The sequence below is a fragment of the Notothenia coriiceps genome, unplaced genomic scaffold, assembly GCF_000735185.1.
Source record: "Notothenia coriiceps isolate Sejong01 unplaced genomic scaffold, NC01 NC01_scaffold00004052, whole genome shotgun sequence".
Lineage (NCBI taxonomy): Eukaryota > Metazoa > Chordata > Actinopteri > Perciformes > Nototheniidae > Notothenia > Notothenia coriiceps.
In genome coordinates, this window is record NW_011336753.1 from 711693 (window position 1) to 726504 (window position 14812).

The window sequence follows — 14812 nt, forward strand, 5'->3', positions numbered from 1 at the left end:
AAGTACTACAAAATACCCTGTTTTGTGCAATTATTTCACAAGTTTTGTTAAATACACAGCTCGAAAAAAAATTACCGCGGTCCGGACCTCGGTGACCTCAATGGTGGATACGGCCGTGTGTGTGTGTGTGTATGTATGAGGGCTGTGCAATTAATCGTATTTTAATCTCGATTACGATTTTGGCTTGCTATGATTACGAAAACAACGTAATCGAAATAAAACGATTATTATTTTTTATTTAAACATACTGTTCAAATTTCTTTTCAATAAATTGATGTTTTCAAAGTAAATGGATAATCGTTTTTAATAATTTNTGGGACAACGTTCAATATTTGTCCTTTTATATTAGGTTGATTTGTGTTTGTTTATTATTCAACACAACAATGTTTTCATATTGTTGTCATATTCAGGCCTGTGCAACAGGTTCTGAGTTGGCTGTATGCTAGCCAGAAAGCATTATTTTGCTTTACCAAATGCTATGATTGCCAAGCAATGTGTTTAAATATATATGGGAAGGCTATATAGTACATACAACAATACATTGAAAGATATGTTTTTATGTTGTTTATTGAATAAAAAAGGCATGTCAGTAAAGCATATGTCCGGCCCTTAATGTGATTCCAATTTCCCAGAGTGGTCCTTTGTGAAAATGAGTTTGACACCCCTGCTCTAGAAGCTCTTTGTATGGTCTCGATAAACCAGATAATACATCAGATCGAGCAGATTAATACACACTTAGTGATGAAGCAACACATCTGCACACACTTCTGCAGGAGTGGGTCCATATGTAGTTAATAATGTAACAATATTTAGCAACTACAACAACCAGGTTTAATATAAATGCATTAGCCAGCTTCTTCTTGTTATATGTAAATCATTGTCTATCATTGGCTCATCATAGTTCCTGTCGCCTACAGTGAACTTTATTTAGAGATTGTCTTCTCCCCTCTCATTTCCATCAAAGGCTACAACACCTGCGTAAAGTGTACATGGTTTTGTGTTATAGGGTGTACATGTTTTATAATAATTGAGGGGTATATACTAATACATAAATACAACTCACCGCCTGTGAGTCTCGGTGCTGCTGTCAATGCAGAGCAGCCGCTCCCTCGGAAAACACCGACTGAAGACTTCAGGACGGTTCGCAGAGCAATGTTAGCTAACATGGTGGTCAGAATAGGTCACAAAGTGGGTTTTAAACTCACAAAAAAAGGATTTAAATGTGGCAGGAGATCACACTCGACCCCTATATGAGGCTCGCCATTTTGTCTAGACCAAACAAGCTGAGTGAGGATGAGGCACGTTTTTGAGTGGCTGCGCAAGTAATCACAGAGCACATCGATAGGAACAATGAAAGAGGATTGATGTCGGTTTTTTGTCTTGAAAAATAAAAGTTAAACGAGCTTGGAAGTCTCTTTTCCTCTACTGCTTTATTTTTAAATTAAAAATAGTTTGCTAATCACTAAATCATTGTTTTTAATTATTTTGTGAAGGTTCTTGTGAGTGGCTTAATACGTTGTTGTGGTGGCTTTTAGGTTGGGTGGAATGTGCTTTTAATGCAAAACTACAACTCATAGCAGTATGTAGTGATGGCGAAATTAAGCCTTATGATTATGAAGCTTTGAAGCTTTGAAGCAAAAATAATTCATCTCATGAGGCTTCATTTGAAAACAAACCCCCCTGTTGGTCAACGTGTGTAAAACAGGCAGATATGACATCTCAACAGTGTGATCTTCCCAATGAGTAAAAGCCGTAGAATGCCTCCAAACAACGAACATAAAAACAATTTTCATGTAATCAATTTTTATCAATATTGTACAGGCCATAAGAATATTAAACATCTGAACTTTTTAAAGAACATCCATAAACATTCATCTGTTTGCATTTAGCTAATTATTTATCTGATATATCATATTCCATTTGCTTGTATATAGACTTGCACTATTTCAATTTTATTGTATTTACTTGCACATCTCAAAAAATTCTCTTGCACTATTTTATCTGTTTTAAATGTGTTATGTCACATATTCATGTTGCACTGTTGGAGGAGCTGACCTGTTTTTCATTGCCATATCTACACTGTAGCTACTGTGCACATGACAATAAAGCCTTGAATATTTAAAGGAGAAAAAAGATCAGTCAAAATCCCATTTATCAGAACATATACAAAACACAAAATTCTTTACAATATTGATTTCTCACGAAGTGTGGTACAGAGAAAGTATGGACATCAAAATCATTCAATCTTAAAGTGATTTTATCATTAAATCCTGCATGCATTTACAGCTGTGCACTCTGCAGAATCAACTTATCACAATCATCTCATTACACAAACCCAAATCTACATGAACATCTTGCAAAGCAGCTACTCTTAGAATCAAGTATTTTAGTCAATTTGAGAATCACTCAAGGCCAACGCTCGTAGAAAAGGAAAGTCATCCCACAGAATCCGTGGGTCTGTACCTTTTTCAGGTACGCAATCATGGCACGGTCCAAAGAAACATTGCTCATCAGTGGCCATATTCTGGTAGCACTTTGGAGTGAAGGATTCTTCAGTCTCCAGGAGGGGCTGCGTGGACTCAGAGCGCAGGTACGCATGAGGGTCTTTGGATGTAGGGCTGTCGCAGGGACCAGAGAAGATCACAGTGGCGTAAGGAACAGAGTCGCAGTTGGAACCAGTGTAGCCAGGGAGGAAGGGTGAACCGCAAATGGATTCTCCCAGGTCGCTGGTGTCCTCTGCGTTGCTTAACCAGGCGTCATCATCGTCCTCCTTACTGAGTTTCACAGGGAACTCCAGGAAGCTCAGGTGGGACAGGTACATCGGGTTGGGCTCCTCATTGTCCCAGTCAAGATGGGAATCCTGCCAAAATGATATTAAATAAGTCACTCAATGTCTTTCAATAATAAAGGAAAATACAGCCTGTATTTAGTCTTGTACATCATGAATATATGTTCATTAAAGCAGCAAACATTGCAGTTTTTTTCTCGCTTGTAGGCTTGGGAAAAAGCTGTAACCACTACGCTTACATATATTTGTGGCAAATATGTTTTCAATCACTTGCTTTTTTACACATGTACACACCCTGCAGATATGGAGCAGCATTATTATTCATTTAAAGTTGTGTTTGTGGCCCCCTGAGTTGAATATCCAAGTCAAATATTGTCTCTTTTTTTTAGCTTTGTTTTGGTCTCCAGCTGCTGAGTGCAATATTTGTCTAACTTTTCAGTCTGTCTTCCTTTTATAGCTGGGAGGTTTTACTGTGGCATTTTTACTGAAAATCGCTGCCTGCATGGTTTTAGACTAGACCAAAATGTTCTGGGGGGTAAAACAACACATATAGAAATGGCTAAACTGTGCTATGAAGCCAAAGGGATTGTTGATGTGTGATACCTTTCACAACGCACATAGTTATTGGTCTTTTGTTGGTATCAAATATAGAATATTGCAGCTTTAACCTAAATGAGTTATTGCATGAAACCATGTTATGCAGCACAGGCAGCATTTCAGCACCTGTGTTGATTCGGATGTCCATCTCTTGATGCTGCTATTAGCCGGATCCGGAACAGCTGGCCACAAACGCCGCTTCAGCCTGCAAAAGAAAGAGAAACGTTTAACAGGATATCACAAGATAAACAGACATCACACCTTCACTGAGTAAGACGGCGTATGTGATCTCACCTTTTTTGGTTGGAGAAACAAGTCATGACTACGATGATAAACAGCAATGACATCCCAACACCAGACACAGTCGAAAACGTCACAACAGCAACCGCATCTGAGAGGAGAGAAATACACATCCTGAATGTAATGTGAGCTATGGCAATATATACTCAAATGTTTCTTGAAAGCTACATCCAGACAATAAAACTAACCAAAAGGCTCAATTTTAAAATGAATCGTTGATCCGTTCGAGCTCCCGCCAGACGTGCTAACCATCATGAAAGCTTCATACACAGACTCGGTGTCGAGGCCTTTCAGGACCACCCTCCTCTCTCCTGGTTCAGCTCCCACAACTGAAGGAAGAGTCAGACATCACATAGCATCACGTACGTAAGAACATGTTTTGGACCAGAACAAATGAAGGTCTTTTACCTACCGTTAATGGTTCCCTGCTTATCCCAGTAGAAGACTTTGTAGCTCTGGATGTTCCCGTTCCTTTGGTCTAACGGTATTTCATCCCAGGTGAGCTCGACATGTGACTGCCAGCTTTTTTTTATTTGTATTTTTGGAACCATGGATGGAGCTTTAAAAAAAATATCAGGGGGATTTATTATTACAACTACAAGGAGGAAAAACGTCTACTAATGCAACAGCTGTTTTTATTACTGCTTTCATCAGTGCTTTTATTTATTCGTTTATATTTTTAACTGCATCAAGGGAAGCCTGTGATTTTTCGTTAAAACTGAGTATAATGACAATAAAGTCCTTCTAATTCTGAGTCTGACCAGCAGCAATAATTATTCATCTCTATCCACAAGAGGGCATTCTTTCATCATGTATCAGCTGATTCCGATGGATTGCACAATCTATTTTTCTTTTCTTTTTTTTTTAATAATGAAGCAACTCTTTTCTCACAAAGTTGAGGCAACTCGTCTCTCTCACAGCTCTTTAGTGACTTACCCTTTTGTCTCAAGTAGGCATTAACAGTCTGAGGAAGGCCTATTCCATCCTTAAACCTGGGATATACAGAGATCCCATAGGGCTTGTAGGGCTCAAAGCTGCCTATTGATGAGAGTCAAGAGGTTAGAGTGTATCAGCGCCCATAAGCTCCAACAGAGTGTGCAGGGACATGAAAAAGGAGACTGTATAAGAGCGGATTCTCGGGCTGAAAGATGAAGACAAGATTAGGAAAACCATATAAAAACGGAGTGAAATAAGAAGGACATGGATCTTAAAATCTGCCATACTAATACCAAAAAAACAAACCTGTTATTTCAAGGCTTGTCTTGTTTCTGTCGGTTATTTCAAATTGGGTGAGAGAGAGGTCTGTTTTTAACAATGGTCTCCATTCCACCACAAAGCCAGTGAGAGTGGAGGAAACCAGGCTTTTCCACTGAACCAGTAGAGATCTGTCATCCTTAGGAATGACTGAGACGCCTGATACCACTGCACGATCTACAGGAAAAAAACACACAAAGGTTTTTTAAACTGTATCTATTTCAGCCATTTCTATGCTAGTTTAAAGGGGCCCTATAATGGTCATTTTCAGGTTCATATTTGTATTTTTTTGCCTTTACTGTGACATGTTTATATGCTTCAATGTAAAAGGTCTTTATTTTTCTCATGCTGCCTGTGCTGCAGCACCTCTTTTCACCCTCTGTCTGAAACCAGAGCCCAGTCTGCTCTGATTGGTTAGCTGGCCGGGTCTGTTGTGATTGGTTATCTGTTGTGAGATGTCCCCTTAGCCTATCACTTTCAATATGTAGGAGCACTAGCCAATAGAAGTGCATGTGTTATGTAGTGATGTCACTATGTTATAGATTTAAATAAAGAAGTCAAACTGAGGCGCTTCAGGCAGGTGTGCGGGAGAGAACTCCCTCTGGAGCAAACTTTGGGATTTTAGCCTTTGCAGACATGCACAAAAACCTATATAACACACAACAGGAAATGAAAACCCCCAAAAGCATAATAGGGCCTCTTCAAGCTGGTTTAAGGTATTTAATATTACCTTTTGGTCGGTAAATCCGAACTTCAGTAGGGGGGGATTTTCCTGCTGCATTTACAGCTCTCAGATACACTTTCTTTGCCTTCTCGGGAAGCTGGAAAGTACAGTGATTCTCCTTTGTAGAGCACACCTTTCCATTCGCATCTGGCAGCTTCTTCCCTGAGACAATGTATGACACATTCTGGCCGTTGGCGCGGAATTGTTTTGATGGCTGGGAGGAAAGAAAACAAAGTTGAAAGGGCATTTTAGAGGCGAACCTCACACACTCAAACCAGAGCTGTAACAGAAAAACACATCAGTCTGTGACAGGTGTCAAGCCACATGTAAAGTGTGATGTGTGTACCTTCCAAAACAACTGTATGTTGAGTCGTTTGTGCAGGTGATCCCCCGATACCTTCGTCCACGAGTCTAGGCGTCCAGCGGGAGCTGAAAAGAAAGAGAGGCACTGTCAGTTTAGCGGCTCGTCAAAAAGCCTGCACTTCTCTTCTCACTCTTTAAAAAACTTTCCCATGTAAGACAGGTTTTATGGATTCACAGACAAGACTGTGCGGCAGAATTCAATACATCAATTCAGCCTGCGCTATAGAGCAAAGCAATGGGAGATGTAGAACAAGGCATTAGCATATATTGAAAAGAGCAGGGAATGGAAGAAAAGGCGACAGATTGGAAATGACTGATTGTGTCACTCTGAATTGATCTGAGCCCTACCCGTCTCCAAGGTGACTCCAGACTGCCGGCGGCTCCACTCGCTCCAGGGGCTCTGCTGGTAGCGGACCCTGATCTGGGCCAGATACTGCGTCCCAGGACGGAGAAGACACCGGTCCACAGATTTGGCTTGTTTAACCCGGTTTACCAGGATCTAACATATGTCCAAAAGCACATAGTTATATGACATTATGTATTTAAAGCAGGTTGTAATACTGTATGGTTGCTTTTCATAACCATATTCAGAATCAGAATCAGAATATGGTTTATTTCCAGGATGTTTTAAACATACAAGGAATTTGCTTTTGTGTATACTGTATATAAAAAAAAGTCAGTAAGATAACTCAATTGTAAACAATAAATGGAACAACTATAAAAAATACTTTAAAAAATATTCAAAAAAGATTGAAATAGAAATATTCTGAATAGAAATAGAAATAATAGAAATATATGGAACTTCTATAAGAACTGAACAAAGGAAACATCTACAATGGGATAAATGTGCAAACATGCAGCAGCTCCTGTTTCAAAAGTGAAGTTTGAGTTCATAATGAAACTGGAAGAGATTGTGCTCACTGGCTGTTCACTCCAGTAGCGGCTGTCAGCAGTCTTAAGTCGGACTTCCAGGTTCAGGCGGAAGTCATGCATCCAGGCCTGCTGCTGAGATAAGCTCCAGCTCAGCTGCAGGCAGCCGTACCGTCTTGGCACCGCTTGAATCTTCAGAATCGGTGGGTCAAACTTAGCTGTAGAAAAATGGACAACAAAGCAAAAGCTCTGATTTTATTTACTTTCCCCTCATAATACTTTAAGATGTTCTAATCTGTGCAGAACAGTTTCATACTACTTTCATCCCCAGTTTGTGCCTCTCAAATTTAACAATATCTATGGTGCATCTTGGATACAAATACCCAGGGTACCAGGATGAGAAAGATTTCGGAAATGCCTTGAAAATAGCAGTTAAATGTTCTGTAAGCTTCTTGATAGAGTAGAATCAAAATACCAAAGCACCGATTTACCACAGCATTCTGATTAGGATTTAAAAACAGATTAAGCGACATCCCTTTGCTACATTTACTTGGATTTGGATGTGTAAAATGTGATTGTTCAGGGAAATATCATACTTGTGCTTTCATTTGCTGGAAGTAACGTTTGTCACATGAACGTTTCTCACCTGCACTGACTGGCTCTAATATAATGGGTTCTGAGGTGGTTTCTCCGAGTTCATTCACTGCCTTCACGTATATTTTCATATCTGAGAAAAGGCCAAAGCCGGTGCGAGGGATAATGTAACGGTGGACTCCTGCAGGCAGCTTGTAAGTGAAGTTCTCACTTGTGTCCCTGAAATGAGGAAATCATAATGTGAGAAACGGAGTTGTGCAAACGAACAGACACCTCATTCCTGACACCAAAATGATGTTTGCTTTCTGGTAAGTGGGGCAATGTTTTTCCTGAATATTACCATATCTCTGTGTGGAGGCTGTACTTTGTGAGCAGGTGGGTCTCCTGCTGCCCAGGGTCCCAGCTGCAGGTCAGGGTGTTGGGGGTGGTGAGGTTCGTCTGACAGCTGGTGTTCTGCGGTGCTTCTGGTGGATCTATAGAGGAAACAAAACAAGAAGATATTAGGGAGAAGTTATGTCAAGACAGCATGTGGGACTAGTGGTGGATCTATGGCAGATCACAAAGAGTTACACTGATGTTTATTTGTGTATTTTGAAATCTATGTTGATTTAATTAATGTATGAGTCTTAGTGTTTTATTATAAGTACCGGTAGTAGTGGTGAAGACAAAAAGAAGCATGTCGCTAAATCAGTTAGAAAGCATATTGGCTTTTTGTATGACATTAATGTCTTTTGTATGTCAAATACATTATGAAAAACTAAAGATATTTTTTATGATTTAGATCAAAAGGAAAGTTTTTTGGGGAAAGGAAGTTTCAAAGTAGTCTAAATGAAAATGTCCATCTTTTTTAATATCATGCATCAATCTTCGGATACAATCTTTGCTGCAAACCTCTTAAAACATGTCTAGATCCATTAAAAAGTGTCAGATCTCTTGAATGATAGTCAAAAATAGTTTGTAAGTTAATTAAAGTGTTCAATGTTGAAACCTTCTATTGTTTTAAGTTAAGCTAAGACATTCCCAGGTTGTTTCTAGCTTGGTATACATGTAGATGTAAATAGCAATGAAAAAAACATGCACAAGAAGTTGAAATCTCTCTCACATCCAGCTCTGATCTCCACTCCTCCGACCACTTGAACAGTCGAGGCCCGGACGCAGCAGGCGAGGAAACTCCTGGTGTGATTGAAGCTCGGTATAAAAACCTCCGACACGATGCTGCTCTCATTGGCTGAGAGGTTGCCGGGGAATAAGCGTTCTCCGAGTCGCCACTCTATGTGAAAAGCCTGTCCAACGACGAGAGGGCAGGTCTTTCTGATGACACAGGTGGCTCTGACGGGCGACCCCAAAGGCACCACGGAGCTGTCCGTCTGGACCTTTGCACACGGCTCTACGTCATCCTCTAACAATGGGAAAATTAATTAAGCTGTGGCAAGTTGACAAGAATCTTAATTGTAAATGCCAAGTTTTATATTTAGTTTGGAAAGAACGTCCTGAGGCGAAAGGAAGGAAATGTGTAATAACAATTCACTTTGTTAGGTATTTCCATTTAGATTTGCTTTTTCATTCTGAGAGCAACGCTCACCATTTCTCGCTCCATTCACAAATGCCACCAGCATGACAATCACCGACAGCCACATGGATATCATGATGATAAGACCTGTTAGGCAGCCAAAATGAAATGCATCACAGTTACTCCTAAATTGCAAACTTTCATGGCTTTTCAAAACAGCATTTGAATTGATTCTCATTTCGGAGTGACATGGTCAGTGGCGTTTCTATATGTACAAAAGTGGTGGGGCACAAAAAACTTAGATGTCTATATATAAGCTTCTGCAGAGAGGTTCATGGCTGGCGAGGGACTGGCACCGACTCTTCAGGTTTACAAATATTATATTTTGACCTAAATCAAAATATAACATTATTTTCAAAAGCTTTTTTTGTCTGATGCTTCAATTAATTTTAAACAGACAGTTCAACAGAAGGATACCCAAAAAATGTAATTTTATCATTTAAATATTGAATTGTTCTCTCTTAGTAAGATCCCATTTTCAATAAAATTGTGGTCTTACCTTGACTTGAATATGAAGTCCATTTGCCTATCCTTCTTTACAAAAATCTCTATTACTTTTTTGTAAAAGTCCTCCCTATCTTCTTGTAGTTTCAAAAGTCTATCATAAATCTAATCGATAGATTTATGATTCGAAAATGATAAAAGTAGGATATTATCCGGCTGAACAAAACGTGCATTTATCTAACAGGTACGTTTCCCAGAGATCTTATTTTGAGCTATTTTCTAAAATCTTATGGAGAAATCTGATTGCTTTTTTGTGGAGGGAAGCCATGCGCAGCTTACTTCCTGGTTTTAGGACGCGTCTCTCTCCTCCTCTTCACACACCACACTTTTCGCGGCACGTACTTACAGCCAATCAGCTCTGAATTATGTGAGATGACGTATGGCGGGGATGGCAGCACTATGCCCCTATGGTCATTATTTTTTGCCACACACATTAAATAGGAAAATACTCTGAGCATGCGCAGTGTAGTTTTGATAGTCACCGTTCATTTAGACAGTGAGAGGGAGGGGCAGGATCGGGTTTTGTCCCACATGGCTCTAAACAGCTCAATACGCACACACAGACACTAATTAGAAGAACACATACTAAAACAGCAATGTACAGACGAATCAGATTATTAAACATGATCTTAAAGTATATTATATTCTGTACAAACTGTGAAGTCCACTGAGACAAATGTAACATTTGTGATATTGGGCTATATAAATAAACATTGATTGATTGATTGATTGATTGATTGATTGATTGATTGATTGATTGATTGATTGATTGAAAATATATTTTAATTTATTTTTTGCATTTTGTTGTAATCATTATTTTAATACTTTCTGCTGACACTAGGTGGGGGCTGCCCCTAATGACCAGTCGCCACTGGACATGGTGCATTGCGTTGGAAAGGTAGAGAGAGTGATAACGTCTGTCGGTTCAAAAGACATCATCAACATGCTGCTTCAAATGTTTGGTGGGGCAGGGGGGATGTGAGGAAGGATGTGATTTCCTTAATATAAAATATTTCAATATAAATGGTCAGCCAGAGAACGCATCCCCTGCTTCCTAACACGAAGAGACACCTGAAGTGCATGCCTGCTACACTGACATACACAAAGGATGTGACATTCAAGCTGCTGCAAATTTAAATAGAAATTCTATGCAGACCGAATAAATCAAATGCTGTATCTCACCTTTTATACTTTTCTATTATAGGGATACAAGTATTACAAGCAGGAATATTTTAATTGCCAGTTGTTAGAAGGTAACCAGCCTTTATGGACACGTACAATGATCAGAAGATGAGAGCTTTTACACTAAGCAGTTGGGAGTGATTCTCCAACTTCTGCTATTAAAGAAGCCCTATTCTGCTTTTTGGTTTTACCCTCCCAGTGTGTTATTGAGGTTTTAGAGCATGTGAAAGGTCTGCAAAGCCCTGTGTTCCCTCCAGAGGGAGTTTCCCTCCCCTGCCTGATACGCCTCCATTGGACTCCTTTGTTTACTTTCGTAACACTATGTTACACTCCCCCTTCTATTGCGCTGAAATACATTGTACGTGATAGACTAGAGGCGGTTGATCAATCAAAACAGAGCTGGCCAGCTAACCAATCAGAGCAGACTGGGCTCTGGTTTCAGACAGAGGGCGAAAAGAGGTGCTGCAGCACAGGCAGTATGAGAAAAAAGAGATTTTTGAACATTAAAGCAAACGACTCACAGGAAAGAAAAAAAATACATGAATAATGAGCCTGAAAATGACCATAATATGTCTTCAAGTCAAAACCGGCTTCTTAAATTCAATAATTAGTTTGGACCTCAACTTTCCAGATCAGGTGTTATGAATATGACAGTAATTTTGAGGAGTGTGTTTTTGAAATACTCACCATTAAACATCCACAAAATGATGAAATGTAATTGAACTCTTATTGCCGGCTCACAAAGCAACACCAACGAGGTACAGACATGCCTTCACAGCATTTCTGTGTCTGTGTGAGAGGAAAGAAAAAAACGGTTAGTTTATTTGACAGTAAGCTGACAACTTATATATATTTTTTTTAAATACCTTTTTCTTATATTTAACACTATTTCACATTGGCAAAAATAAATATCTAGTAATTTCTAATAGTGTTAAGATATCCCATGTCAAAACAAAGATTTCACGACTTAGTCATACTCTTCACAGACGCACAGACGGTTTATCACGTAAACAGTCGCTCATGTGACTCCCAATTGCGGTTTTTAGACATTTCAAAACACATTTCACAATATATTTCACCCATGAAAACATGTTTTGGCAAAAAAAATCGTTTCAGTGATTTATCAACAAGACAACGCTAAATTATTGCTGATTTCTGCTATTTATGTGGTTTATAATATGCCAAAAATATATATTTTATTTTAAAAAATTGGATTTCGGACCTTTAGTAAACAAAACAAGCAACTTAAAGATGTCAATCCTGGTCTTGAGGAATTATTTTGATTATTTCCTGAAATTTTTATGGAAAAACCGATAATTAAAAAATCATTATTGGATTACATAACTATAAAAATAAGTTGTAGGTAATTGATAGGATAACAGGAGAAATATGTCACTTCCAACATTTTAAGTATTATCTTTAAACAGAGAATTAACACTGTTTTTAATCATTATAACTCCCTCTTTCATGACAGTCGATCAAACTTGTGTTTTATTATTAAGTACTTTTTCTAACTAACAAACTGATGATGTGAGAGTTCAATTTGGATTTTTTTTTTTTAAAGCGAACAGAACAAATTGAGATGATTTGTTATTTGATTTCCTTTAGTAGTGCTTCCAAGTATTTCCGATCGAGAACAGCTCTCAACCTTCAGGCAGAAATATGATGTCCAATAGACGAGGAGGGATAACTTTAATCATTTGTATCTATCAGTCAAAATCACAGTACGATCCCTTCCCTCAGCCCATAATATTTGTTGAAATCTGCGTTAAAGGGATGTGAGAGAAGTGGAAATTCCCTGTTTCTTAGAAGACAATGGGATTAGTTTTTACCTGTTTTTCTTTTTAGAAACTCTGCTTAGTACTAATAGATAATTGCCTGTGTCTCTGACAAAAAGCAATCAGGACAAAGAGAGGAAGAGAAGAGACATGTTATTATGTTTGGAGTGTCAGCAGTAACAATTTGATTCGAGACAGTATGAAATAAACTGGCGTTTTAGGTGAGCTGGCCCATTTTGTTCCTTATTTATCCATGAAAAACATTGTATCTGAATTCATGTTTTTCTACCAGCGAGTCATGTCACAATGTGTTGAGGTACATTTTGCTATGGCCACCATATGTTTCCTTTCCAGTTGCTGTCGGGGGTTACAAAACGCCCGCTTTCAGGATTTGGCAATATCCTCGATACAGAGAACGTTGACTAACCGGCCACTATTTCCCCTTTTTGCTATTATTTCTGACACAAAGTAGTCTGATATAAGTCAGGGATACAAAAAGTGATCAAGAAAGAACATGTGTTGTTTGAAAAAATCTTAGAAATGTTTCTTCTATCTCAAAAGTCACTGCATGTGTCAGCAGTTGTAAAAGTCCAAAAGGCTAGAAATAAGGAAAGCAATCAGTTTCACATCCTCTTTTTTAATGGACGACCAGATCATTAATGTATTCCAAATCTTTCGACAGCGTTATTTCATAGCCACACTGTTACCATTTGGAAGAATGACACAACATCAAAGCCAAGGGAATGGCTGTTTTCCATCAAAATAAAGCTGAAAACAGCAAAAATAAAAAGTTGTTTATCTTTTAAGCTTTAAATTCCAATTATCTTTACTTTAAAATGATCGTCTTATCTCAGAGTTCCTCCTTAAACCCTAAATATTGGAAGAGGCTCTATATCTAGTCAGGGTTGTAAAGTCACTTAGTAGATTTAATCAAGTACTGTACTTGAGTCTTTTTTTTAATACTTCTACCCCACTACATTTCAGCGGTACATCGTGTACTTTTACTCCACTACATTTATTTAATACTGTACCTTTAGTTACTTTAAATATTTGGATTAATGATGTGAAATATATCAACTCTTAAATCAGACTTTAATTACACCTGGAGTAAATTCACAAGCTACCCTGCAGTATACAACGTCTTTCAAACTAGCTGCACCTTTACCAGCTTTGATAACACTTTAATGATCAATCATTATAAAACATATCATATATATTATTCTGAAATGGAGCAATCCGCATAATGAGTACTTTGACTTTTGGTACTTTAAGCATATTTTGATGCTTATACTTTTGAACTTTTACTTGAGTAACATTTCGAATGCAGGACTTTAACTTGTAACGGAGCATTCCTACACTCTGATACTTCTACTTTTAATTAAGTACAAGATCTGAGTACTTTTTCCACCTCTGTATCTAATATATATGTTTGTTAAAAATGTACTGGCAATGGCATTACTATGCAGGAACTTACAAAGGATCATAAATGGCCCACGTTCAATACCCAGCGGCCCACATAATGTGATAAACAAGTGTTTTCAATGTAAACAAGTTGAGCGGTCCATAGGTTGGATCAGGATGCAACACTCTACCCTGTAACTCAGAAACAAGTTTTGTGAAGTTTACCTTTTAAATCTGGCACAAGTCTCAAAATGAAAGGAGCAGCAAATCACTTGAATTGAAGTTAAAGGAGAGCCATCATGGAGGCTTTCCACTCACCAAACAGCGGCTGCAGCAGACCCAGAAAGACAAGAGGCTCTCATCAGCCTGATAGCAGCAGATGAAACTGTGTGTGTGTGTGTGTGTGTGCGTGTGTGTGTTTGCCAAGCAGCCGCAGCAACAACGTCCTTGTTTTGAATTTGTGAAACTTCACTTTTTTCCAGGAAGAAACACATGACTCATGGCATGGGGCACGGTTATTGGAAGAAAAGAGGGGAGTTTAAAATCAGAGTTTCCTCGAAAGATGAGGGTCGAATAATCCTACAAAAAATGATCAAATCTGGAGAATATTAGGTGATATTTTTGAAGTTTGAATATTCATGACTCCTGCTAAATGGGGTTATATTTTCAGACTGGTTGTTTGTTTGTCAGCAGAAGAAGTGAAAGAGTGTAGCATGGGCCCTTGAAGTAAGAACCCATTAAATTATGGAGCAGATCAAACTTATGTTGCAATTATTCACATTGCAAGAAGGGTCATTTGGCCGAGCTGGAGGTCTGTGTTCCTTTTGGTTACATTTTTCTTTATTAACATTCCATTTAACTGACACTTTTATCCAAATCATTTTAAA

General features: G+C 38.5%; 2 protein-coding genes across 3 annotated transcripts in view; both read right to left on the minus strand.

The window, feature by feature from the left end:
• Positions 1 to 1283, minus strand: part of LOC104941918 (28S ribosomal protein S15, mitochondrial-like) — a 6183-nt gene extending 4900 nt beyond the window's left edge. Inside the window, exon 1 of the mRNA XM_010767086.1 lies at positions 1064 to 1283. Within this exon, the coding sequence (XP_010765388.1) occupies positions 1064 to 1166 (103 nt within the window). The 5' untranslated portion in view covers positions 1167 to 1283. The remainder of the gene's footprint in view (positions 1 to 1063) is intronic.
• A 761-nt stretch (positions 1284 to 2044) lies between these two features.
• Positions 2045 to 14338, minus strand: csf3r (colony stimulating factor 3 receptor). Of its 2 annotated transcripts, none has more exons than XM_010767087.1 (17): positions 14244 to 14338; positions 11434 to 11535; positions 9073 to 9147; positions 8593 to 8889; positions 7831 to 7963; positions 7543 to 7709; positions 6948 to 7114; positions 6375 to 6525; positions 6010 to 6092; positions 5670 to 5877; positions 4928 to 5116; positions 4622 to 4723; positions 4098 to 4244; positions 3874 to 4014; positions 3680 to 3776; positions 3512 to 3590; positions 2045 to 2860 (listed from the first exon to the last, which is right to left on the minus strand). In XM_010767087.1, the coding sequence occupies exons 2-17, from the start codon at positions 11441 to 11443 to the stop codon at positions 2387 to 2389; spliced, it is 2520 nt and encodes an 839-aa protein (XP_010765389.1). In that variant the 5' UTR covers positions 11444 to 11535; positions 14244 to 14338; the 3' UTR covers positions 2045 to 2386. The 2 variants fall into 2 exon arrangements, with proteins under 2 accessions (XP_010765389.1, XP_010765390.1); XM_010767088.1 differs by lacking the exon at positions 14244 to 14338 and adding an exon at positions 14151 to 14219.
• Positions 14339 to 14812: the final 474 nt, after the last annotated feature.